A 27,206-nucleotide genomic window follows, 5' to 3' on the forward strand; every position below is an offset into this window, starting at 1 on the left:
AAATAAATAAATAAAATCTTAAAAAAAATAAAACACAATCCTGTAGACGTACATGCCTTCCTGTTTGCAAATGTTTTTGTATGATTTTATCAATTGGAGGAAAATATTCAGTGTAAAACATACAGAAATGTATGATGAGGTTATTTGGGGTTTTTAAAAGATTTTGTTTATTTATGTGTGAGAGAGTGAGCAGGAGAGGAGGGAAGAAGCAGAGGGAGAGAGTCAAGCTGACTCTGCACTGAGCTTGGAGCCAATGCAGGGCTAGATCCCATGACACCATGACCCTGATATCATGCATAAACTGAGCTGAAATCAAGAATTGAACACTCAAACGACTCAGCCACCCAAATGTCCCTATAATTAGGTTATTTGAATGGGGCAAGTTTGTGGCCGGAATAGGAGAAGGGTAAGACCAAAGACAGAGTGCATATGATCATATTTACGCAGCTTTGTTCTATCTGTTACATATATTTAAGAATCTTATAAAATAAAATTTAACACAAAATGCATATTTAGAGGCAATGTAGAAGGATGAATTCAGAAAGGTAGCACCATTGTCTAAGAATTCTCATAGACTTTTTGACATTTAAAGAGTTTTAATGACTGGACCATGGAAGAGTTGCCCTCATTTTAGTACGTCTCTTTATGACTTGGATTTTTTGGTTCCTGTTAAATGTCTTAAACTTCTTTCACTACTGGTTCTTTATTAAGAGGGCATACCTGTTTATTGTTTATATTTTTTTAAAGTGGATACTCAAAACTTTAGTTTATTCCAACATAAATTCTTCTACCATACGTCCTTTCCTAGAAACTCTTTTCCCCGTTATCTTAAATACGTGTCCTCACTGGGTTTGTTTGTTGTTTTTTTTTTTTTTTAATTTTTCAGGAGTGCTTCTTTTTTTTTAAGATTTTATTTATTTGACAGAGAGAGGTCACAAGTAGGCAGAGAGGCAGACAGAGAGAGAGGAGGAAGCAGGCTCCCTGCTGAGCAGAGAGCCTGATGCGGGACTCGATCCCAGGACCCTGAGATCATGACCTGAGCCGAAGGCAGCGGCTTAACCCACTGAGCCACCCAGGCGCCCCCCTCACTGGGTTTTTAGGAAGGTGTTTTCACTTTCTCTTCTTAACCTGGACTTTGGTTTCATTTCATTCTCTTGGTTTTATCTACCTCATCAGTTTATCTCTATTCCAAACTTTCTCTCCATTTCTACTATCTTTCCTGTATTTGTAAACTCCTGAAGGGCCTCACATTTGGGTGTCCTGACGGTACTATAATTATAAGTTATAATTTTAACTGTCTCTAACCTGCTCTATTAGCCTTTGCATTCTTCTTTCCAGTCCATTGGTAATGCTGTGATAAACCATCAAAATCACTTTTATCATGTCATTTGCTCACATCCGCAGTAGTTCCCCTTTATTTGCAAATTCTAGTATAAAAATCCCTGTTCCGGGGAGCCTGGGTGGCTCAGTGGATTAAGCCTCTGCTTTCGGCTCAGGTCATGATCTCAGCGTCCTGGGATCGAGCCCGGCATAGAGCTCTCTGCTCAGCAGGGAACTGCTTCCCCCTCTCTCTCTGCCTGCCTCTCTGCCTACTTGTGATCTCTCTCTCTGTCAAATAAATAAATAAAATCTTTTTTTAAAAAAAATCCCTGTTCCTGGTATTCAAGGCCCATTTGAATATGCTCTCAAAACTGTGCTGTCATAAATCCACCTGGGTTTTCCCCCTTTCTGATTCTTGTACATGTTATGAAGCATGTTTCATCAGCTCTCAATATATATTTGGTTTTCAATAAAATTCACAAATTATTCCTTGTGGGCATTTGTTTTCCATCCATCCTTGAAAAGATCACACTCTCTCCACTGAACTATAATCACTATTGTCTGTACAGTCCATTTAGAAATTAATCAGGTACTGCCAAATGACATCTTCTATTGCCTTGAACCTTTATTTAAAACTTTAACTTTTAATGTGATTATATCTTGTTTCCTACCATAGTGTTAAGCTTCTAGGGAGTAATAAACTGGCCTTAAATTTATTTTACTTCAGACTTATTGGATAGCCTTGTTCATGGTGGGAATTCAGTAAATACTTTGCTGACCTGAGTATTAATGTCTTTGTTTATTTAATTCAAGGAAATATTGTTGCTATTAAAACTGTACCACAACAATTAGAGTAATTGAGGCATTCATTTTTTTTAAATATGCTGCTTAACTTACTATATGGTTTCCCCATAATCACAATTTAATTTCATGTTTGTCATGTATTGTTTCTTATGAAATGCCAAAAGGCTTCAAGAAAGGAAAATAACACCTATCATCACATATAAAGGGAGACCATAAGACTAGGGTAGTCCCTCAGTAAGCATTGGAACTATGATAGTGAGCAATGACAAACAGAAGAATGTACTCTCTTAAGCAAACACTTTCTTTCTGCTCCAGGATAATGTGTGGATAATAGCAGATACACTTTAGGAGAAAAATACATTATTTCAAAGTGATGCCTTAAGGTTGACTACAGGAGGAACTATTTCAATGAACTATCTAATAAAAGAACATTTTGAATAATGTCAAATTCTCACCCCAAAGGACTGTGAAGGGTTTCTTTCAAAAAAGTAAAAATGGCAAAGATTTTTATGCAAGTGGTTTTTTTGCAATATATTTTCATATCTTTCACATACATTATGAAGCCACTCAACACCAAGAAGTTTCTTCAAAAACCATTTTTGTCCCTGTCTTTTAAGGAAACCATGGTGTCAAAATAATATGCATCACTGAGAACTTGTAGAGAACCTCTTCATACAGTTTTTCCCATAAATAGATCCCTAAAATTAAAGAAAGTATTCAATAGGAAGTGAACATTCGATGTAACAAATACCTCTCAAGCTTTTTTTTTAACTCAAATTTTAGATTATTTTTTGGAGTACATTAGCTTCTTCATTGTTTATAGGATTATTCCTGAGTTGCAAATATTTATTCTCTGTGTTTTCCCCTGTGTTACCATGTTTTTGTCCATTCAGTGGTCACTGCCACCATCAGATAGAAACCACGAGAGCACTTTCCCTTGTATCTATAGAAGATATGTTAGTGGAGGTCCAAGCTGCTGCAGGCCTGTCAGATCCATGCATTTGAACTTTCTTCATGCCCTGAATAAGGCTGGGATATAGGCCTAAGGAAATTTACAGTCTTGCCAGTTTTCTCTATACAGTCTATACAGTTTTCACTTGTATAAGAAATTTAATATGGTAAGAAGAAAAACCACATTGGGCTAGAGGCTGAGAAATTTGGAAGATAAAAATCTCAACTTTATTAATTTAACTTAAGCAAATTACTTAACCTCTGTGATGGATAATTGTGAGTGTCAATCTGATTAGACTATAGAGTACCCAGACTTTTGGTCCAATGTTATTCTGGGTATGCCTGTGAAGGTGGTAGTGGATGTGTGTGTGTGTGTGTGTGTGCACACAAGTGTGCACATATATACACATACACACATAGCTGCACACACACATATACACAGATATACGTGTGTGTGTCTATATATACATATACCTTCTGTTGAGTCTCTTTATTTAGGGGAACCCTATAACAATTTCTCTGAACATGACTGGTCACTCTTTAGAGTCACAAAATAGAAAAAGTGTCTCTGATATTTCATAGGGTGAAACTGTAGAAGTTTTTCAAACTAATCAATATGCTTTGTTAGCTGTAAAATACTATAGAAATTTCAGATGGTATTGTTCTTAGTGTTGTTGTTCTTTTTAAATAGCATTTGTTCCTGGCAAGTCATTTTTTTTTATACTTATGCAGACTTTGTTGCCATTTTACTCTTGTTAATGTCCTAAGCCAAAGATAGTGTAACATTCTATGAGCCAAAACTTCACACATCCTGGCAACTGCAGGCATCTTAAAATTAATGACAAGGGAAAATTAACATGAAGATCTGCTTTCCCTGCCCACTGGCCGTCTGAATAAATAATACTTTTCTTTTTCACCTTCAATATTGGGACCCTGTTGATATACTGTATTTTCAACTGAAGTTAGAGTCCAAAATGCTCATTTAGACCTCCCCATAGTTATAATCCATTCCTGTACTGGTAAGATACCTCAAAGCACCTGGGCATATTGAATATGGAAATCTTATGTGAATACAGAAAGGAAAAAAAATGAGCAGAACATTAGAGCTCTTTATACATGAAAGTCACTAAGTTTCCCCCAGTGCGTTTGCTTAGGGCATTAGAGATCAGTTGAGTGGTCCAATGCTATTCTGTCATCATAGATTTCTTTCAGAACTAGACATGATTAAGTAAACTCCAAATATTCCTTTGGCAGCTGTTGTTTGTTGGTTTGATGGATGGATATTTGAATCTCCATAGTCAAAAGCCTGTGATGAGAAACTTATTCTGATGATAACAGTAATTCGCTGTAATAAGGAAGGCACTTTCAATGGGTTGAATGTTGCCCAAGATAAATGTATATAATCTGCTACGGCAGAGGCTGGGTCAATACAAGCAGGCTCTGGCATTTGGCCTAGTTGTTGTTACCATTACTTTTCTTTATTAAGGACACAAAACAGTTGCCTTGGTGCGGGGCTGAGTTTCCCCTTTTAAAGCAATAGTGCAAATATTTTGCTATTATACAGGAGGAGGAAAGGGATTCAGACTTCCTTATGCTTGTCAGAAACCCATTCACTGGTATTAGGGGTGTGCACAAACATTTCTGATCCAGTGTGAACATGTAGTGGGGATGGAACAATTTAGTCTGAAGTGTTACTTGAAAAATCAAAACCAATCATTATTTATTTGAAAAGGAGGCTCAGAAAATCTGGCTGCATCAACATTTGTCATTCTCCTTGTTGGAACAAAAATCCTTAAAAACTGATTATAAGGTGATGGGTATGATGACATACTACAGGGCTTTGGGGTCATATCCATAGTTAATAAGGACAACAGGTAATCATCACTTGTCATTTGAGACCAGCTTACTACTCCCAGAGAATTCTGCCACTATCTCATATTACAAAATAAAAACTCCTGAGAACATGTGTACAAATCAGTTTTTAGAAGATAATTTTTATCAGCAAGGTCTACTGCCGCTGGGAAAAAAAGAAATGAAAAGGTAAGAACCAGGTGCTCACCCCTTAGGACTCATTTTTATCCTCACAACACCACTATGTGGTAGGTGCTAGTGTTATTATTTTTGAAATTTTACAAATAAATCAAGTGAAGATCAAGTGATTTGTTCAAAGTGCTGTAAGTGATAAATAGGCTGTTTTGTCTTCTAAATCCTACTCCTCTGGACTTTGTATCAAATCAATCAACTACCATTCTGTGATAAAGCACAAATTTTAATTTAGGTAACTAATAAATCCTTTGGTCTGATTTTTCTATATAATGGACTGTTTTCGCAAACAAGGCAGTAAATAGCCTATTTTTTAGAAGTTAATTATTTCAAAACATTCCAGGAAATAAGCAGTGAGAGTTACTGCTAAAACATTGTCTTTCAGGTTACTTACCTTTTTTAATGCTATCATTACCTCTATTCAAAAAAATCATGTTCTTGCATAAGGCAAAAGAAACAAAACAGATTTTTGAGCATAAAGACTGGGATTTCAGTATGGTTATGATCTTGTCACTCTTTCCCAATGACAAGAGAAGATAAGCAAATGGAATGAAGAGCCATGGTCAGTTAAATCTTACCACCAACTAGGGATCTGAGCATTTTTCCTCCAACACTCATGACTACAAATAAAGGTCTTAATTGTTTGGCGAATCATGGTGAGCCTTATAAGTGATTAAATAGTGATTTTTGAGAGTGATTTAATAACAAATATTATTTTAAATGACTTCTACTTATGACACATGAACAGATACTCATATAGGTACATGCTCTTCCCCTTTACATACATACCTATAGACACTCCATTTCTATCACAGTTAACAGGATTCAAACATTTTGTCTAACAAGTATTTTTCTCCACGCAAACCTACACATAAAAATACTACACTTTTAGTTCTGCATATATTTAAACTTATTTTTAATATTTACAGACAGACCATATGGTACTTGTGTATGGTGCTCTGTAAAAAAAATGCCGCTTTGGTAAACTCTTCTCTTTTTGAGAGAAACAGTAGTAACTTATTACCAAGTGTGTTCTTTCACGTTGTTTCTTCCTCTTACGGTTATCTTCAAAATTAAAAAAAGAGAGAGATTCTTAAAGATTTAGAAAAGGAAATTATTCATATGTCCTTGGTTTTTGTGGTATGCCATGTGGTTTGTCGACTTGTGCCGATCCACATCGTGACTGACTTCTACAAGAACACAAATCATCCCACATTACTGTTGGCCCAGTCATTGCTGCCACTGTTGAGGTAACATCTCAGGTGAGCCTCATTCAGTCTTCTATTTTTACAGACAAAAAGGGGAATGGGCATGTTTTCATTATTGAAAGGTGCTAATTAATCCATCTGGACACTTGGTCTGTCCATATAACCTCAGAAATACAAATGTAAAAATAGTTTCCCCCACCCTCCAGTGTATACCTTGCCAGCAAGGGCAACTGAAAGAAATTAGAGCCTGGTTTGTGGGTTTTCATCGTGTTAATGCAGGACTTTTCCATAAAATAAATTACTTTTGAGCATGTTTGTTTGGACAACAAAAAGAGAACATCCATTTGATTGATAGTGGACAGAATTTTCATTAAGTTGAACAGCAGTAGTACCACAATTGCATCACTCACCTTCCTGTTTCAATGGAAAACAGAAAATTAGATCCAATAAACTCTACACAAATGTTTGCTATGCATATTTTAGCCATTAAATACACTATCAAGAATCATGTCAGCCTGACATTATAATATAGTGACTTTACAAAAACATGTAATCTAATCTAGGAATGCTCCAGTCCTCCCTAAATCAGCTTCAGACATACTCAGTGTTGATAGTTCTCATTATTTTGGGATGAAAATTTTTTTTCATAAGAATGATTGCATTTAATTGAATATACAAACACCATCAAAGTAGACAAAATAGTTGTTTAGTAGGAAAACCTGTATGAAATAAGTTTTCTCTCTCAAGAAAAGGAGCTCTAATAATGAAACACTTGGGTTTTTATTTTCATAATAATTTAAGCATGTATGCAATTTGCCCAGTTTTGTGTCTTTTCTACTTTCCCTATGTGTGCATATCTCTGTAATAACAAAGAACACAAGTCAGAAAAGGGGTGGCCCTCTGTAGTGGGAAGCTCACTGTGATTTGATGATTATTGCACCCTTGAAACTATCACCACAGTGTATGCCATAAACATGTCCATCACCTCCAGCTCCTCATCTTTAACATGGGGATTGTAACATATTTTTTGCTTATTTCATGCATGTGTATGGGTCTCAAATGAAATAATCATCTGATGGCACTTTATAAAGTATGTAAGAGTAAGATGATCACAATAAGATCATTGTAATAATCTTCTTGGCATAGTATTAATAATATCTTGGCCTGCTGGACACAATCAGATTGTCTGAGACAAATGCCATTCCTGGTTTGAGCATAGGGTCACACCATGAGAGATGTTGCTGAATCTAGAAAGTATTGCAAATGTCACAGATTGATATTCTTCCTTTTTAAAAAATAACTTTATTCTCACATTGGGAATGTGGTATTTACTTTAAATGTAGAATACCAAACTAACCTTATTTGTTCATTTCTACTGATTAAAACATCTCAAGTGCTTATGTACAGGTGCAAATCGAGTTTTAGGTTTTATTGATTTATACTCTTCTTTAATTCACAAAGGATTTGAGACAGCATGTAACAAAATTTCAAACTAGAAAATGAAATAATAGAAAAAAAAGATACAGACTAAAGTTTTATATTAAGGCTAAAGATAAGAAAAAAGAGCACAAATATGGAAAAAAGGATGGTATAGAGTGGGAGTTTTGAGAAAGATGCCTCCCTACCTTTATTAGCCTTTTTTGGGAGATGGCAAAACAAAATGAGAGCTCTTAACAGCTATTTCCCTAAAGTATATTTGCTGTAGTAATTCTAAGTTGTTCTCCTAAAAAGCAACATGTTCAGAGGGCATCAAGTAAACTGAACCTATTTAGAATTTTTTAATAACCTTTCTTCCCTGACATTTTCATGGTACACGTCGATGTATTCAAAACTAGTACATAGAAAAATACCATTAAAGAAAGCTATGAAGTGATGATAGTAGAAGAGCTTAGTATTACTTGAGAAGTGATGAATTACTATTTATGATGTTTGGTAACTCTAACAGTATCCACTTGAACAAATAATGTGGTGAATTATATTTTACAGGGCTGCTATCTTAGTAGCTGAAACAAGATAACCTTACTTAAAAATACTGCATTTGAATAATTCAAATACAGCACCAGGAAAGGTTACATTGTCTATTTTCTTACTCTTAAGTCATAAATCTAGATAAAATATTTTTGAAAGCTAAGATTATATCAATTTATAATCCAAATGAAAATAGCATTTTTTTCTGATTAAAAAAAGTATACCTTCTCATTGGAAAAATACATTTCAAATGATGGGGAAAAACATACAAATGACTAATAACCTCATTTCCCAGAAATTGCACTTAACACTTTTGTGGATATTCATCTCGTCTAATTCTCACTTGCATCTTTTTTCAGAACTCTCCCTCCTATGTAGATTCTTTAGTACCTCTGCATCTTATTTCCTTTTATTCCCTTCTTGTACGAAGAAGATGTTTTGTCTGGGGGGGGTTGTTTGTTTGTTTGCTATGTCAAAAACAAAGTGGTTTTTGCATCAAAACATTGTCTCTGTTCATCATTAGCCAGAGGCCGTCTAACTTGTTCAGATGGTAGGAAATTTGACATTGTACTGTTCCCTGTAGAATACAATGAAATCCTTGCATAGTTACTTTATTTTAGGAACTGGGAACAGTTTTATTAACCAAAAAATTATTTTAAGTTGCATAGAGTTGCAAAAGAGATTAAACCACCAAGCCAGGCCCATGTATCCACCCTAAGAACAAGCTATGGTACAAACACAAATTAGCTGACTCAGTTGTCTTTGTTAACAGGTATTCTTTTGCTCCTCCTCCAGAAATGCTCTTTAGCAGGAAGAGACGGAAACCAGTACAGTGACTTCTTCCCACTTTTGAAAATTGGGATGACATTTGCCCATCTCCAGTGTTAACAAGTCCCTCAAAGACCACTGACAGCAGGGTAGGACCATATTGTACAGGTTCTTTCATTTCCCTGGGATATAATTGGTCTGGGGCCAGAGATTTTCTCTCATTTGGAGCAGCAAGGTGCTCTTTTAAAATTCCCTCACCTATTTTGGGCTTCATTTCCCTCATACAGTTATGCCTTTTCCAGTCTGATGAACATTCTCCTTGACAGAGCAGACAAGCAGAGGAGCAGAGCGGTTTTGCTCTCTATGTCATCTCTATCCATAATCTTCCCCCTTCTACCCCAATCACTGAACCTGTGTCTCTCGGGTTCTTCTTTCTCCAAGTAGAGGTGAAAAGACCCTAGATGTGTCTTTTTTTTTTTTTTTTTACATCATCCCAAATCTCAGTTGTTGGATTGGCTTTTCCTCACTATTTACGCAGTTCTGTATTGTTTTAAAGATTTGCCCTTGGTTTTAGGTCCCTTATTTTATCCCATGTTTATACATTTGTAGACTCTTAGCTTCTTTGAGGATCCCCTGTGTTGTGGCATGCATCTTGTTAAAAAAACCCCACTTTAAAAAAAATAGTCATTGGGATCATTTGCTATTAAGTTTTCAAAATTTTATTCTTGAAAGCCCCAAAAGTCTCTTGAGTCATTTTATCTTTTAAAAATTAAGACCATGGGATCACTATGTTATTTTCCCCTTCTTACTTTAGTAAACATACCACAGCACACATACACAAACTTTGGTAAAATACAGATGCCACTCTATTTATCTTCTAGATTGTCCAAATTGAACCTATATAACCTGATTAGTCTTCTGAACCTTTTAAAATTCTGTCTTCAAATGACTGAGTTTTGCCAATGAGATGGTCTTAGTTCTTCTCTTGCATAAGAAATATCTAGAGGTACTGTGTGAAGTGAGAGCAAAAGAATTTAAACTTGTACATTTTCATTGTTAACATGGCTAAAATAGTGTTTGAGCAGAGGAAAGTACTTGAAAGTGGCATGTGCTTATTTCTTAATAGAAATAAAATTTATATAAGATGAAACAGATCTATTTGGGAGGGGAGGAAGAGTTGATTCCTACAAAAAATCTGAACCTGTTAAATTTAGTTCATTTCAATCTGTCAGGATATTTTGAGTAGTAGTCAGATTTTGCTCTGTAATTTATTTTCCATGCTCTCTTGCTCTGTGTGACTGTAGCAAGTATGTAAGGAAATATAGAAGGGCGCCCTTAGAACTGAGAAACAAATAGATAATGTGTTTAATTTAACTTCAGTTTCTTCTACTCATAAAACCAGTACTTCAATAAAAACATTCCCATCGCTTCATGCCATCTTGTAGTCAATGCCTACCCTCATAGGCACCTATTATTTTTATTTCTATCACCATGCTTTACTTTTGTCTATTATTGATTTCATATAAATGGAATCATGCAGTATGTAGTATTTTAATCAACAAAATATTTTTGAGGTTCAGCCATGTAGTGAACTTATCAGTAGTTCATTCCTTCTTGTTGCTGGTTAATATTTCATTGTAAAAATATACCATGATTCGGGCACCTGGGTGGCTCACTTGGTTAAGCGTCTGATTCTTGATTTCAACTCAGATCATGATCTCAGGGTTGTGAGATCTAGCATCTGGCTCTGTGCTGGGCATGGAGCCTGCTTAAGAAGCTTTCTCTCCTTCTCCATCTGTCCCTCCCTCCTTCTCTTCCCTCCTAAAACACACTCATACACACCATGATTTGTCTGTCTCTTCCGTTGGTGGACAATTGAGCCACTTTCAGTTTGGAGATAGTAGGAATAAAGAAGCTATGAATGTTTGGGGGAGAAGTCTTTTTGTGAGTGTTTTCATTTCTTTTAGGAGTGGAATACTTCTAGGTTAAGTGTTTAACTTTGTAAGATATTGCAAAAGCAGTTTTCTAAAGTGGTTTTGTCATTATGTACCCTAACCAGTCATGATGGAGAGCTCCATTTGCTCTCTGTTCTCAACAACATTTGATCTTAAATGGTTCTTTTCAACTGTGCCATTTTATGGGATACAAAGTGGTATTTTGTCATGGTCTTCATTTGTGTCATTCTGATGACTAACAGAAGTGAACTTCTTTTCATGTATTCATCATTCATGAACAGAGATCATATCTGTTGAAGACAGTGCCCTTCTCATTGGTTGAAAGTAATATAATTTTGAGGTTACTGGTATAACGTGGAAACTGGGAAGGGTAGAGACATTGTCCTACTTGGTTTCTTTTCATTTTCTCTGAAGACTCTAGTACAAAGCATCATTGTGGCTTGGGCAGCAGTGCCTTGGTTTTGTAAGAACACTGTTCCATGGCCACAAATACGGAGTGTTGAATATTTTAATGTTCTTTGAGCAGCTGCTTTATAGAGACCCTTCAGAGTCATCAGCACTAATGTGTTGGTTAAAGCCTACTGGGTATTTAAAAATACAGAGATATGACTTAATCATACTTTTTACCATACGTATTATGCTCACTGATTTGGTCACTAGACTTTTACTGCTTAACCTGGTGGAAGCTCAAAAGATGAAGATAGTGTCCTTGCCCTGAAGAAATTCAAAATCTTTTAATTGAAATAAAGACCTTTAATTTTATAGATACTGTGAAAAAATTCTAAAGTAGACATAATGGATATGCAGTAGGGTTTGACAGGACATTTTCTGGTTGAAAATTTAATTGTAAGAGACATGGAGTGTTTGGAGTGTCTTCATTTACCCATTTAACAGCCATGTTATATTTTGTAAAGAAGTCAAAATGACTAGAGTTGGTTTTCACTTCTTTTTACAACTATCCCTGATGTTTTAGGGAATCACATGGATAATTCTGGAATTTTTAACAGGAGACATCCTTAAGTCCTCTGGCTCTTTTATTATTAGGTTGCTCTGGTTTGTGTATAGTGCAATAAGGTACAGATTTTTTACATTGTACAAATATGTTAATAATAGAACCCATTCCTTTGCCTGATTTGCCTGGTTTCCAAAGGATATTCTCAGTCAGTAAGATACACAGATGTGTTTTGTTACCTCACCTTCTAGTCAAATTCTGTGAAGATGAAGAGCACTACCCTATAACAGATAATGAGTTGGAAAATAAGAAAAACAACCTCAGAAAGTGAAGCTAAAAAAAACCTGTAGTTTGTTTTTAATGCCTATATAACTTGATGAGAAGGACATAGAAGGCTTAGTGATACCCAACATGTGCTTAGAGGTGGATTGTTAGTTGATGTCTTGGGGGTCTGTAATCTGAGCTAAATACTTAAAATCAATTAATTGATGTTAGACACAGAGATCTGTTTTTATCTCTCTTTATTTTATTTCTGGGCCTTTCCATTCCCAAGAGCATGAAGAACAAAACCTTACCTTGATAACTTGCTATTTGTGTTAAGAGACAATACTTTGGTAAAACACAATTATATTTTAATGTCTCTTTTCCATACCAAGGTGCTATATATATATTTCAGAATTTTACTTCTGAACCATTCAAGAGTACTATAATATCTTACCTAGTCTAGCACTCAATTTATTAACAAATATTTCTTGAGCAATTGTTAAGGTAAGCAATGCCCAACACTGTGCCTGGCAATATCAAGAATGAAGAAGACTGTCTTCAGTCAGTATAGTCTTAATTACCGTGAGGTTTATATTTCTTTTCCCATCTTCCAAACACAGATAGATGGACACATTTTATTTACCTCCCAAATATCAACTGTCTGCAGCCACTTCTCTATATCTCTACCAATACTTCCCCATCCACATTACCTTTTCCACTCCCTTAACTACAGTAACATCTCCTACTTGGTCTTCCTGTTTTTACTACAGAGCTTCTCCAACCCATTCCTTCTACTGCAGGCAGTAATAACCAGCACCTGGCAGAGTGCCTGGCCCATAGGAGGCATTCAGTAAATAGTTGTTTAGTCAATGAATGTCTCGCTTAGTGAAAATACTTTGTAAGCATGGCAAGTACCAATAGGAAACTCCAACTTTTCAAAGCCAATGAGATTTGACTTTTAATCAAATAGTTCCAGTCTTAATTTCATTTACAGATCATCTTGCTTTTAAAAAGCAGTTATGTTGCTTTTTTTCATACACTCATTATGCTTTTTATATCCACCAAATGGATTTTGAATAAATATTTGTGTGGCTCCAAATTGGTAAAACCTCTAGAAAGAAGAAGAAATTTTGAAGTGATCTATGTCTCCTTTCAAGTGTTCTGTCTTAGAGTGAGCATTTTCTGGTTGCATGCAACATGTTCCATGATGATATATCTTACATGCTTTTACAACCATCCTAATAATTTGTAAAAGAAATTTATTGCTGAAGTTATATGTTCTATTACCAGAATCTCTTATTAAGAGAGCAAGCATGTTCTCTGTATTTAAGAGTCTGGTGGGAGGTTGTCTTTCTTTCCTTGTTATTTCCTTAAACCCCACCTATGAGTGAAGTCATATGGCATTTGTCTTTCTCTGTCTGACTTATTTAAATTAGCATAGTACCCAATAGATCTACCCATGTTGTTGTAAATGGCAATAGATCATTCCTTTTTTGTGGCTGAATAATATTTCATTGTATGTATGTATTACATCTATATCCCTTTATCTGTGGATGGATACTTGGAAGGGAGGTGAGTGGGGGGAATGGGTACAATAGATAGTGGGGATTAATAGTACACTTAATCAAAATGAATGTTGAGTAATGTATACGATTACTGAATTGTTGTATAATACACCTGAACCTAATATATAGCACTGTATGTTAATTTCATTTCAGTTAAACAAAAAACAAACCAAGAAAAGCATGGTCATAGAAAAGAACCTCCTTTTGATCAGAGAAAAGTCCATTTGTTTTCATAACAAACCTATAAATAGAGAGGAAAAACAACTCTTAAATGTTCCCAGTTAGTTCTCCTGAAGTTCTAATGAATGATTTAGAACTAAGAAAGATTGAATAAATCTGTGAACCTAGAGAGGCCTATCATTGGTTTTTAACTCACTAAAACCTATTAACTTTACAAAGTTGTGTACTTTATAACAACAGGTGGTTTTTTTGGTATTTTTTTGTTTTTTTGTTTGTTGTTTTTTTTTTTTTTTTTTTTTTTTTTTTTTAAACAAGGACCACTAATTCAGATTCCTTCAGAGAGTAGAATTTATGCCTGGCTCACCCAAACTTACTAAAGTTCTAATGCCAAGTCATGTCTGAGGACAGATTGAACTTGCAGTCTTAAGTATCAGAGCCCCAAAGGCAGAGATTTAACATACATACTTTTTTCTTCTTTTGGAATTTCTGCTTGAAATTAAGGAATGTATATTTTGGGGATTTTCTGCCCAGGGCATTGTTTCGTGGAAAAGGAAAAAAAAAAGCCTGAGATAACCTTTCCAAGCATGTAGTACTTAAAGCACTTTGATGAATTCATTTGGTATACGCATTAACAGCAGTGATAATAATGACTGCATTTATCACTGATGTGGCTGAGATAAACACATCCAAAGGAAATTTCATTGTAATTTGATATTAGGTAAATGTCCCATTAAAATAAATCGCTACTGTACATGATTTTCCGTTAGTTCATTGGCAGGATGTTTGCTTGGGAAAAGAAACAGTCTAATTCTAGTTCTAAAAGGAATTATCATTGTTCTTTTATAGCAACCATTATGAGGAGCAGTTAAGAAAGTGTACGTGTACCAACAAGCATATCTGCTGCCATACCACCCAGGAAAAAAGGGTATTAGATAAAATCTAACAAGATTCCCACCCCCTTTCCTGCCTCCAAGTCCTGCAGCAAACTAACAACACACATATGGTTTGGGCATTATTATTCGTGAAGCACAGTAAATGTTTACTGAGATGAAAATAAAAATTAGACCTGGAGAAAGAATAGGGGGAAAAAAGGTGCATTTTATTTTGGGTTGATCCTTTGTAAAGACTGTTCTGCTTTGATTTGATTTATTTTGCAAATTACTGGTAAAAGACCTGTAGGTCCTCAGATGAAAGTTGAACCTGGGATACAGTTCAAACTTGGATTCATATTTTATGGTCAAAAGAAGAAAAAACTATTTTAGTATTACTTAATCCTCAGCTGTAAAGTCTAATATAGACATGAATGCTACCAATGAATGATACTAAATGGAAATATTTTATAAATATCTACACAAGGGAGAGACACTTAGCTCTCCCTGGGCTCTTAAAAGTCCAGTAAAAGAGGGAATATTTAATCTGAGCGTGGCAGGCGAGTTATGATTTCAACCTGCAAAACTTAGCAGGACCATCAAGTAAGTAGAAGGACATTTAGTTTTACAGGGAGTTGGAGCGAAGGTTGAAGGTGGGGAGCAGCAGGCAAGCAGGCTGCAAACGCAGAGGGGAGAAGAGGCTGCAGAGGCCCTTTAGGCCTATGTTGGTAGGCTAGTGTTTGGAACTTAGCTTGTGGTTAATAGGTAGCCATCATTCTCCATATCCTCATTCTAGGTGCTCGAACTTGGACTTGGCTTCTTGCCTCCTACCACTTTCATTCTTTACTCAAAATTTTTCATTTCTCTAGGCCATGTTTCCTTTATTTCCCCTCCTTTTTTTTCACCTTTTTTTTAGATTTTATTTATTTGGGAAAGACAGCATGAACTAGGGCAAGGGGCAGAAGGAGAAGCAGGTTCCCTGCTAAGCAGGGAGCCTGACAGAGGGCTCAGTCCCAGAACCCCAAGATCATGATTTGAGCCAAAGGCAGACACTTAACCCACTGAGCCACCCAGATGCCCCTCAGTCCTTTTTTAGATCCACCATTTTTCTACTCTTGCCTTTCTCTCCCTCTTTTAAATCCTGCATTTCCCAAATTTCCGCCATCTTTCAGTGCTTATCACTGTCATCATAAGATCCTCTCCACAGGTCACCAGGTCTTCCACCAGGATGGAGTCAGCCAGTCAATGAATGGGCTAGGTTGAAAGTGTCTTGTCGCTGAGCCTGTTGTATGCTTGTCTATTTTGTCCATTTACATTGCTTCCTTATACATATTCATCATATGATAAAATATGACTACTTTTTTTTTTTTTAAAGATTTTATTTATTTATTTGAGAGAGACAGTGATAGAGAGCATGAGCCAGGAGAAGGTCAGAGAGTGAAGCAGACTCCCCATGGAGCTGGGAGCCTGATGTGGGACTCGATCCCGGGACTCCAGGATCACGCCCTGAGCCGAAGGCAGTCGTCCAACCAACTGCGCCACCCAGGCGTCCCAAAATATGACTACTTTTTGAGGCATATCGAAAACTCTAAAGACAGTGTACTGCTGAGAATCAACATGGGAAATAGGCTCATTTAATTTATCTTTGAGAAAAAAACCAGAAACTATTTTTGAGACTCTTACTTGAATTCTAGCCACTAAGAGAAAATAGTGGGAATGATCGTAAGCGGGACAGAAAGAGTAGAGCAGTAAAACATAATGCATCATATTTTTATATCACAGTAGAGGTTTCTCCAGCAGTTTCACCAGTGTCCATAATGTTCGTATGTTTACATATTTTCACATGACCAATGAGTGAATGGAGTCCGTGATTAATCTGTCTCCAAGGAAATCTTTAACAAAATTATAATTAAATCACAGGATTGTATTCTTGATGGAAGTATATCTACTTGTTCAAAGAAGGTTTTTTTTTTTTCCTATTCAGTTTTCCTCAGTCTTGATTTTTTTCTCCCAATCTCCGTCTTCCTTTTCTGCCTAGTTTGTGGTATTTAGCCAATTCTTTAACTCCTACTTAGATTACCCAATTTGTCATTGTACAATTTCACACAACTGCTTCTTAGCTTATTCTTTTTCTTTATTGGTCACACTTTATGTTCCATTTATTCTGCTTTGCTTTCATACAGTTTTGAAAAGTTTAGCAAATACACTTTTTTTAAATGTATGTAATGCTTTTGTATAAAACAAACTGGCTGCTTTTGCCTCATAGTCTCTCCTCTGAGAAATGTAGCAGTTCCTTCCTTGCCCATAATTTCTCTTGCTTTCCCCTCAATTTGACCAGACTTGAGGGACTTAAATGTATGTGTCATTTTCCATAATTTAGGAACATTTCTCAATTTAAAAAGCATACAAAAAGTTGAGATAATGCAGTAACTATAAAGCATATCTCTCCTGCTCACTCGCCCCTTCCAGAGTCTCTTGCCTACTTTTTCTTTAATAGTGAATCTATTTTGTACTCCTTTGTCCCCTTACCTCCAGAGATTCTGATGCAGTCATCAACGTTGAAATTCTGGGCTTTTAGATTTTGAAAAAGCTCCCTAGGGAAGTCTGATATGGAATCCTTATTAAGAATGATGCTTCATATCAGAATCAAAACACAATAAGCTTTCTAACTGTGATAAATAATCCAATAGATTTAATTATGATTCTCTTTCTGTCAAAAACTAAAACTAGATGTTAATTGCCAGAGAAATAGATAAGGATGCCTATGACAACAGAACATTAGTATGATATCAAAGCTTGAAAATTTCACTGGTAGTGAATAACTTAGTGCTTAAAATATTTAGAAGCTATAGAATTAAAACTAATTTGTTTTTCCCTGAGTGAATAAAGTTGATTGAGGTTTTACATTTAATTTGTTACATCAAATTTTATCTTCTTCAGGCTCAGAGGCTAACATAAAACACCACTACAAATTTTTTTACTTCCTGTTTTGATCCATTATTTCACTGTCTTATGCTTTATTACTGAAAGCTCTCCTCGAGTAGATCATACACTGTAAATACCTCTCCTGATTACAAAATCTTCTCACACAAAAGCAATAGACTATTTAATGAGCTCTTCTTTCACAAAATTAAAAAACCTGAAGGACTCTATATAAATGAGATGTAGATCTAACAATTTTAAATTATTGCTTTATTCTTAGCTGTTCAATTCTATCTTTTACCTGGGAAGTAGAAATAATAAAACCCTTGTTGATTCTACAATTGGGTTGTAAAAGTTACTATAGCCATCAGCCATGAAGTAAAAGGGCCAATATCAGAAATACAAAGTAAAGGAGCGGATATAAAAATTCTGAAGCAGCTTTAGTTGATAGCATTATAAACCACCAACAAGAATTCTTTGATTACTTAACAAAGTTTCTGTCATCTGACTGCTCAGTGTGACGACATTTTTAGACCAACAGTATCCGTGTCCCCATGAAGCTTGTTAGAAGTAGAGGAATTTGGACCCTCCGTAGACCCACTGAAGCAGAATTAGCGGTCTGGCAAGTTCTCTAGGAGATTCTTGTGCACTTTAGATTTTTTTTCTTTTTATGTTTCCTTTTTTTTAATTTTTTTATTTATTTTCAGTGTAACAGTATTCATTGTTTTTTCACCACACCCAGTGCTCCATGCAATCCGTGCCCTCTCTAATACCCGCCACCTGGTTCCCCCAACCTCCCACCCCCCACCACTTAAAACCCCTCAGATTGTTTTTCAGAGTCCATAGTCTCTCAGGGTTCACCTCCCCTTCCAATTTGAGATGTGGAGCACCTGGGTGGCTCAGTTGTCAAGCATCTGCCTTTGGCTCAGGTCATGATCATAGGGTATTGGGATCGAGCCTCATATCGGGCTCCTTACTCAGCAGGAAGCCTGCTTCTCTCTCCCTCTGCCTGCTACTCCCCTTGCTTTTGCGCTCTCTCTCTCTCTCTCTCTCTCTGTCAAATAAATAAATACAATCTTTTAAAAAAGTAAAAATAAAATTTGAGGCACAATGCTATAGCATACATCTAATACATACTCAGGCATTTTTTAAAAATATTACTAATATGTGGCTCAGTGGGTTAGGCCGCTGCCTTCGGCTCAGGTCATGATCCTGGGGTCCTGGGATCGAGTCCCGCATCGGGCTCTCTGCTGAGCGGAGAGCCTGCTTCCCCCCCCCCCCGCCTGCCTCTCTGCCTACTTGTGATCTCTGTCAAATAAATAAATAAAATCTTTAAAAAAAAATAAGTGTGGATATTGGACACCACTGAAGGACAAATCGGAGTCTTAAGCTTTCCCTTTCACTCTCCTTAGTCTTTTCAGCAAGGATTTTCCCATTCCAGTAGTCATGCATAATTGCATGATCCAGCTAGTTTGCAAACCCTGTAGATTCTCCCGTAACAGTGTATTGGGTTTATTTTTTCCTTTCTAGGTGCATTATCAAAAGTCTAGTCTTACTCCAATACCAGTCTCCCAGAATCCTGTTCTAGTGTTTTCCCTGTGTCTCCGTCTTAACATTAGCCTGAACTCTGCCTCAGGATTATCCTAGCTCTGGTAGTCCTATATTTACAACAAAAGTTACTTTCTTTTGCAACCCAGAGTATTGCAAGCTCTGTAATGAAAAGACAAGTCCTCTCTGCTGAGGCCCAAGTTCCACCCAGGGCTATCCCTCTCCCTGCACTCCCACAGTGACATGGAACCCAAATACATACTCTTCATCACATCATGGAAATGGCACACCTTAGGCCTTGCCTTCTGCCATTCGCTCGCCAGCCCCTCAACCCTCCACATTTCTCAGGTGTACCCATTCTTCATATTTCACATCCCCCCAGAGGCATCTCCTCTTCATCCTTCCACTAAAATCATCCCTCTTTCTGGTGCATCATTTATCTTGCTTTCTCTCTTATATGGAGTACAACAAATTATCCTTCACAGCTGTGTCACACCTCTTCAGCTAGATTATATACTTCCTGAAACCTGGAAAATGGAACTTGTTTCTTTGAATCTCTAAGAGGCCCAATGAGAAGTATTAATACTAATGATACTATGACAATGAGGAAATTGAATGTCTCCCTTCCTCCCTTACTTCCTTTAGTTAGACATGCGTGTGTTCCCTCAATAGATAGTTACTGAAACCTCCCATGAGCCAGATACTGGACTAAGCGTTAAGGCCACAATCATGAATGGGACACAATCTCTGACCTCAGTGAACGTACAGTATGATAGGAATATAGACACGTTTGATATGAATGAATGTTCCATTACTAAGCAAGTAACAGAGAGTGTCACACACCACCCTGGTGTGAATGGATGATAAAGAGTGAGATTTAAGTAATGGTGCAAAATCAACTAGTTGTGAGGAAATACCACATGCTTACTAGAACATATCTCATGTACATGTAAGAGAGTATGGTGAGGAAGGCTTATGACCAGTTCAATAATGCATAGTTTTATGTTCATTTGAGGCCCTCTGTCCCTGGAATAATGGCCTTGTTACCATTTTTGCTGATTGACTGAGTCTTATAACTGCTAGTTATACTACCAGAAATTCTAGTATTCAAAGTAAGGTTACACAAAAGTAGGAAAAAAATTTTCTTTATGTGGAATAAGAGTCTTAGAGAGATTTGACCCAGTGTCAGAAGGCATACATCCTTTCATTTATTTGGCAAGTATGGACTGGCATTTACTGTGTGTATGGTATTGGCTCAAAAGACAGGGAAATATAAGAATATTTGATCATGAGAATCACATCTATCAGGAGAGCGTTCTTTGTAGTGACTTTATCCTACTAGTACATAGGGATTTGGGAGTCCTTTTGATTTAAACACGGTAGGGATCTCAAATTCTCAGATTGTTTCATTTTCTAAACTCCAGATTAAGTACTGGATTATTTTAATTGCCTCAAACACTCTGGATGATCTTTAAAAAAAAAAGTAGAGTGCCATTTTTATGTAATGGTAAAAAGCATTTTTCTTTTTATTTATATTTGGTTGTAATAATCTCTTTTTTAATAACACTCCTTTTCTGATATTCTTAAAATTTCATTCAGGGTAGAAAGTGGAAGATATTTAATCTTGCCACCATCAATGACTAATAAAAATGTTCTGGTGGCTATCGATTATTTTTAAATTTATCACTGTACCTCTGGGATTTTTTGATAGGCTGCACCTGAAAGCAATTAATTGTTTTATGTCATTTTATTTTATTTTTTTTAATTTTTTTTAAAGATTTTATTTATTTATTTGACAGAGAGAAATCACAAGTAGATGGAGAGGCAGGCAGAGAGAGAGGGAAGCAGGCTCCCTGCTGAGCAGAGAGCCCGATGCGGGACTCGATCCCATGACCCTGAGATCATGACCTGAGCCGAAGGCAGCGGCTTAACCCACTGAGCCACCCAGGCGCCCCTATGTCATTTTATAATGCAAAATACCTTGATGGAAACAGAATTTGAAATAAATTTCCTTCTAATACAGTAATGAATTTTTGTCTAAATATCTTGAGGGTTTTTTTTTTTAATACTGTGACTAACCTATGTTTGTTCTTTTTCACCTCTCCTATCAACACTCATTAAGAAATCCAAATATTTTTTCATGTTGAAATTTTACAACACTTCATAGACTATTAAACATGGAACATCCTTGTGGGGACAAGAAATCGAATTTGCTCTTGAAAAGGTTTCCAACTAATTGATTTGTAGGACATTATAACATCGTCTAGCTGACAAGCTTTACAAATAGAAAGACCAGAGCTGAACTGAGAGGGTGCTTTTTCACTGACACATAAAAGGTGTCTTTCTGTCTTGTAGCCTTTGGATATAGGCATGTCAGTTTCATAGAGAAACTTTCACAAGGTGCTTTTTTTATTTCTTTCTCTCCCGGTAGAACCACATGTGGTAGCACATTGTTAAATCTTTTCTCAAATAAAAGGACGTAGGGCTTCATTTTTGTTGTGCCTTTTTGGTATCTTACAGGAACTCCAGGATGGCATCGGACAGCGGCAAACTGTTGTCAGGGTATTGAATGCGACTGGGGAAGAGATAATTCAACAGTCCTCAAAACCAGATGCCAGCATTCTACAGGAAAAATTAGGAAGTCTGAATCTGCGGTGGCAGGAGGTCTGCAAACAGCTGGCAGAAAGAAAAAAGAGGTAGGTAAGACAGATAAAAATAGGAATCCTAAAATTTTATTGGAGCTATTTTAGCTGTCCTCTCAAAAAGACTCTGAAAGATTGGAACCAGGGTGAAAGGCACTAGGGGGAAGGAACCCTCAACTGTTAATCAGTAGCAATAATGAATTTGTTTTGTATCCTGTGTACTAAAATATATAGCTGCTGTTAGTGAAATAGACAGCACTTTGCTCTTTTAAACTTTCAAGTTTTAAATACCAAGCGATTGTTCAAACAGGAATATCTTTGGTATATTTTGGTTTTAACAAGCTGAGGCTCATTTATTTGAAAAAAGATGACAAAAAAGAAATTATAAGTGACTGTTTTACAGGAAAGACTGCTATTTGGCTAGGATTTTCAACAGCTGTAAGTGTGACATTGATGCTCAAACCAGGAGGGTCATATTCACTTTTTAGTCCTACTACATTTGTCAGTACATGCTTGAAGAGGGACTTGGGCTGTCAATTCTAAAGTGGGGGGGGATTTAAAAAAATAAAAATAAATAAAGGGGAAAACAAAACCTCAGAAAGGTTATTGTTGAATTCAGTCATCTTTTAACTTTCCTTTGGAAGGTACTGAAAGCCCAGAATGCCAAATGTATGCTGCCACACTTGGAAGGCAATAGATATTTTTATAAATGGGATTTTGTATTATGCTTCCAGTTGTTGATGCTAATGTTTCCTGTTCCATAAGGGAGGACTTGGCCTTTATTTACCAAATGAGACTATTGTTTTGAACAATGAAAACTCCCTTCTATTGCCAAGCTCTTGCTTCCTACCTATCATCTACATAATAGGTGGATTTTAATATTCAGAAACCTAGGGCAACTCATTGATGAACGTCTTTGGTGAGGATGTATTAGAAAGGTTTCAGAATTAGGTCCATTGTCTTTGCCCACCTCCTCTTGGCGCCTTTGCTCCTGTTGCATTATTCAAAAAGTAGATAGAATTCATATTCCTCTACAAAAAGGATGCTTATTTGACCTATACACACACATACACATCTTGATAGAGTTTTAAAATAATAGCACCATCTAAAAACATTTTTAGTTTGAATCTTGGCTTGGAAAATAATGGTAATTTTTATACAGATAACAGAAAATAAAGATCTAAGCTTTGGGGTGAAACTGCTTTCTTGGGAAAATTACACATTTTTTCCCACATTGAAATCTCTCTATTAAACACAGAACTGTATCATTACTTAAATAACTAATATGTTTATACTATGAGCAGGTTTAAACCTGTATAATATCACTTCTGAACTAAAGTCAATACAGTCTAAAATGTTAACAAATGGACAAATTAAGAAAAAATGCGTAGTGTGCTCTAAAAATTAATAACTTGAATTCATAAGTAGATTAAATTAGTTGGAAGATTATTTATTACATATTTCTCATTTTTAAAGATAATTGTCTTATACTGTTTATTTTTTTAAGATTTTTAAAAATTTATTTGACCTAAAGATACAGAAAACACAAGTAGGCAGAGTGGCAGGCAGGGGCAGAGGGAGAGGGAGAAGCAGGCTCTCTGCTGATCAGGGAGCCTGATGAGGGATTCAGTCCCAGGACCATGGGATCGTGACCTGATCCAAAGGCAGATGCTTAACCAACTGAGCCACCCAGGCGTGCTCATATAATATTCAAATACAACACTTCAATATTTTCTCTGATAACAAGTTTTCAAAAATTCAGGTGAAAAAGTGATCTGGTACCGACTTCTAAATGAAAATCAGAACTTAGAAAGATAGAGCATTATGCCTGTTTCACCGAATAAGCTCTAAAACTTTAGATCTGTCTAAGTTTACAAGAAAGTGGTGTATGCTGACACTGTGGTGAAATATTATGCAAATTGTAGGTTAATTACAGCTAGGGATTTGGCTGTAATTGGTTAGAAATATTTCTCCCATTTAAACATTTTGACCTACATTAAATATTGCACTTTTGTGTTTTAAAAAGTCAAGATCAGCTTCCTTGAGAGTTTTTTCTTTTAACTCAGCTTTTAAAGTTGTCTACTTCATGCTACATTTTAAAAATAAATGTTAGCATATTTAAATTTCCACTGAGATCAGTTTTGTGGCATACTTCCTCAGAATTTTTGTATCATTTAAGTTTTATGAAATGTAAAATAGTAATAAAATAGAAGTGCCTTTTCTACCAATACACTAATAGCTATTTCCAAGCATCCAGTAGCAAATAAAAGTAATATATATATATATATATATACACATATATATATATAGAGAGAGAAAATAAATATGTGTGTGTGTGTGTGTATATATATATATATAGAGAGAGAGAGAGAGAGAGAATATGTTAACAATTGTGGGAGAGCTGTAATCATGAAACTGTTATTAATCAATGGCATGCCTTTACTGCCACCCAAGGAGAAGTCAGCAGGAAATAGAAGTTATTTATTGCACAGGTGAAAAATAAGGTGACTATTCAAGTTGACATCAGTATTCTCAGTTTGCAGTGGGCTTTAAATGCAGCTGTTGGACATATTTCATGTTTCCTAGTCCATGTACACATACAAAAGAAAGTACACAATTTAAGGAAAAAAAAAGTCCGCAAAACTGTTTGGAGACTTATAGCTACATAATTTTAAACCCTTCTTTTTGAAAATCCAAGATATCAGAAATATGAGCAGAAAATTCCCAGAACAAATTCAAATAGCAGTGGACATCCATTAAGGTTAGTTTATGTTGGAAGTAAATGAAGTGTAAAATGCATTCAATTAGGTATACAGTTGAAGGTAGAAAATTCGCTGTTGCCTCAATTATGTAACAGAGGAACTGGATAACATCTATAGGTTTAAGCATGACAACATAATGAATTTAATGGTGGCTTAACCACCAATGTGGTCTTTTTAAATGAAGAAGATGCAAATGAAAGTTTATCATAATGTGTTAATTTTAATGTGTTAATAATAAACAAGCACATGTATTGCTATATCACAAAAAATTTTTTTCTAGTAGTTTTATAACTGTATTTCAATACAACTGACTTTTTTGGAGTTCTCAGTACTTTATATTCTGGACTTAAAAACATGATTCCGAGAAGAGTCCCAGGCTTCACCAGTTTGCCAGAGGGCTCCATGGCATAGGGAACAAAGGATCTTAACTATTTCTAGCCAGCTCAGACCTCATTATCATGTACTGTGGTCTCAGTCCTTTTAATGATGCCATCGCTATCTTCATACATTCCTTTTTTCTGAAGTATTCCAGGAGATGTACCAGTTAAGGGAATGTGGGTAGTCAGGCCTTTGAGCAATGAATGGATAGCTTAAAACACAAGGGAGGCCATTTTACTTAGAATAATTATCAGCTGATAAAAGATTGAATGGAAGAGGGCAGCAAGGTGATGAGAAATAGAATCCCTAAACTGAGGAATCACTGAATCATAATCCATAGCAATAAAAAATGATCTCAAGAATTTATCTCTCCTTTTCCCTAAGGCAAATATGGTATTGTCTCCACCATTGTAGAAATAAAGCAATTATTGTACTTACAGAGAGAAGAATAAGAGTTTTAATTTAAATGTCACCTGATTGAATACACTGCTTGAAATTTTTCTTTTCCCAACACTGCAAATAAAAAATTATAAGTATACAGAAAAGTTGAAAAAAGTAGCATAAAAAATATCCATATACCTTCTTCTTCTAAATCCCTAGATTCAATAGTTAACATTTTGCCATTTTTGTTTTTTTTTTCTCCCTTTCACTACCTCCCCCATATGTTCCTTTATTTAATATAGGGAATAAAACACACACACACACACACATTTTTTGTTGTTTTAACATTGGCAAGTAAATTATAAATACCCTTATGCTGTACCCCTAAATACTTCACAATGCATTTCCTTAGAATAGGATAGCTATGCTTGTTTACCGTGCTCAAGAAAATTAAACATAATACCTTATTATTTAATATCCTGCCCGTATCCAAATTGACTGAATAACTCAAGAATGCCGTTCATATCATTATTTGAGTATTTCATACCAATGTCCCTTCATGTTTTATGTAATGCATTTAGTTTTGTAGGAGAGGGAAAAACAAACCTTTCTCCTCTACCATCTTAGCTTTAATATCTGTAGATGGCAAGTTAAATTGACAAAAGACACATTAATAGGAGAAAATGTGTACAAATTTTATTTGATGTTAATTTTTTAATGTGGCACAGGGGGCTTCAGAGGAAAGAACTGAAAATACCAAAGAAGTGCTTAAGAGCTTAAATACCATTTTAACAAAGAGCAATTAAATTGTAGGTAGGTGATAAGACAAAGGAAAGGGGTTTAGGCTTCTATGGGTGATAGATTGCAGGGTGGCAAATATATGGGGGAAACTAATGGAAGATAAGGACATTTCAGTAATAAGTAAATTCAATTCCATGCTGCTCTCTCAAGTGATAAAAAGTTGTCTGCTCTTCCTGGTCCAGAAGAAGGGTGGGGAAACACCTTCACAAGGGGAAGTGTATGCCCTGCCTTAAGGCAGAAATACACTGGGTAGAGCGCTTTTCCCGTTTCTGCTATTTCCCAGTGGACTTCCACTCAAAATAATTCTTGTGCCCAAGTGGCATATTATGATCCCCTTCAGTTATTATGTTTCTTCAGTCTTATTTATTTATTTATAAAGATTTTATTTACATATTTTAGAGAAAGCTAGAGCAGGAGCAGGGAGAGGGTCAGTGGGAGAGAGAATCTCAAGCAGACTCCACGCTGAGTGTGGAGATCTACTTAAGTCTTGATCTCATGACCCTGAAATCATAACCTGAGCTTAAACTTAACCAACTGAGTCACCAAGGCACCCTTCTTCAGTCTCTTTTAGTGGGAAATAGCTCTTCCACATTATTTTATTTTTTTACTGATATAGACATTTGGAAGAGTCTGGTGCAATATCCTCAGAAAAAAAAAATGTCACCTTTCTGGATTCCTCTCAGTTTTTTTTTCCTCATTATGTCATTTATTTGTTCTCTAGTCACTGTATTTTTCTGTAAACTGGATGTTGAGATTTGAAAAGATACTAGTCAAATGTTTTTGGCAAGAACATTTCATAAGAGATGGTGTGTACTTCAAATCACATCAGGAAGTCATAAAATGAGGTGGTCCTGCTATAAATGCTGCTAAGTTTGATCACTTGGTTTAGATGGTGGCCAACAAATCTTTAGTTGCAAAGTATCTT

At 35.9% G+C, this 27,206-nt stretch overlaps 1 protein-coding gene across 7 annotated transcripts in view; it reads left to right on the top strand.

Annotated features, from left to right (window-relative positions):
• DMD (dystrophin) overlaps window positions 1–27,206 on the top strand; it is a 1,990,807-nt gene that overhangs the window by 1,139,785 nt on the left and 823,816 nt on the right. For all 7 annotated transcript variants that reach the window (XM_044235639.1, XM_044235638.1, XM_044235634.1 and 4 more), the window contains one exon: window positions 21,838–22,013. In XM_044235639.1, the coding sequence (XP_044091574.1) occupies window positions 21,838–22,013 (176 nt within the window). The remainder of the gene's footprint in view (window positions 1–21,837; window positions 22,014–27,206) is intronic.

The sequence above is a fragment of the Neovison vison genome, chromosome X (genome assembly GCF_020171115.1).
Source record: "Neovison vison isolate M4711 chromosome X, ASM_NN_V1, whole genome shotgun sequence".
NCBI classification, from domain to species: domain Eukaryota; kingdom Metazoa; phylum Chordata; class Mammalia; order Carnivora; family Mustelidae; genus Neogale; species Neogale vison.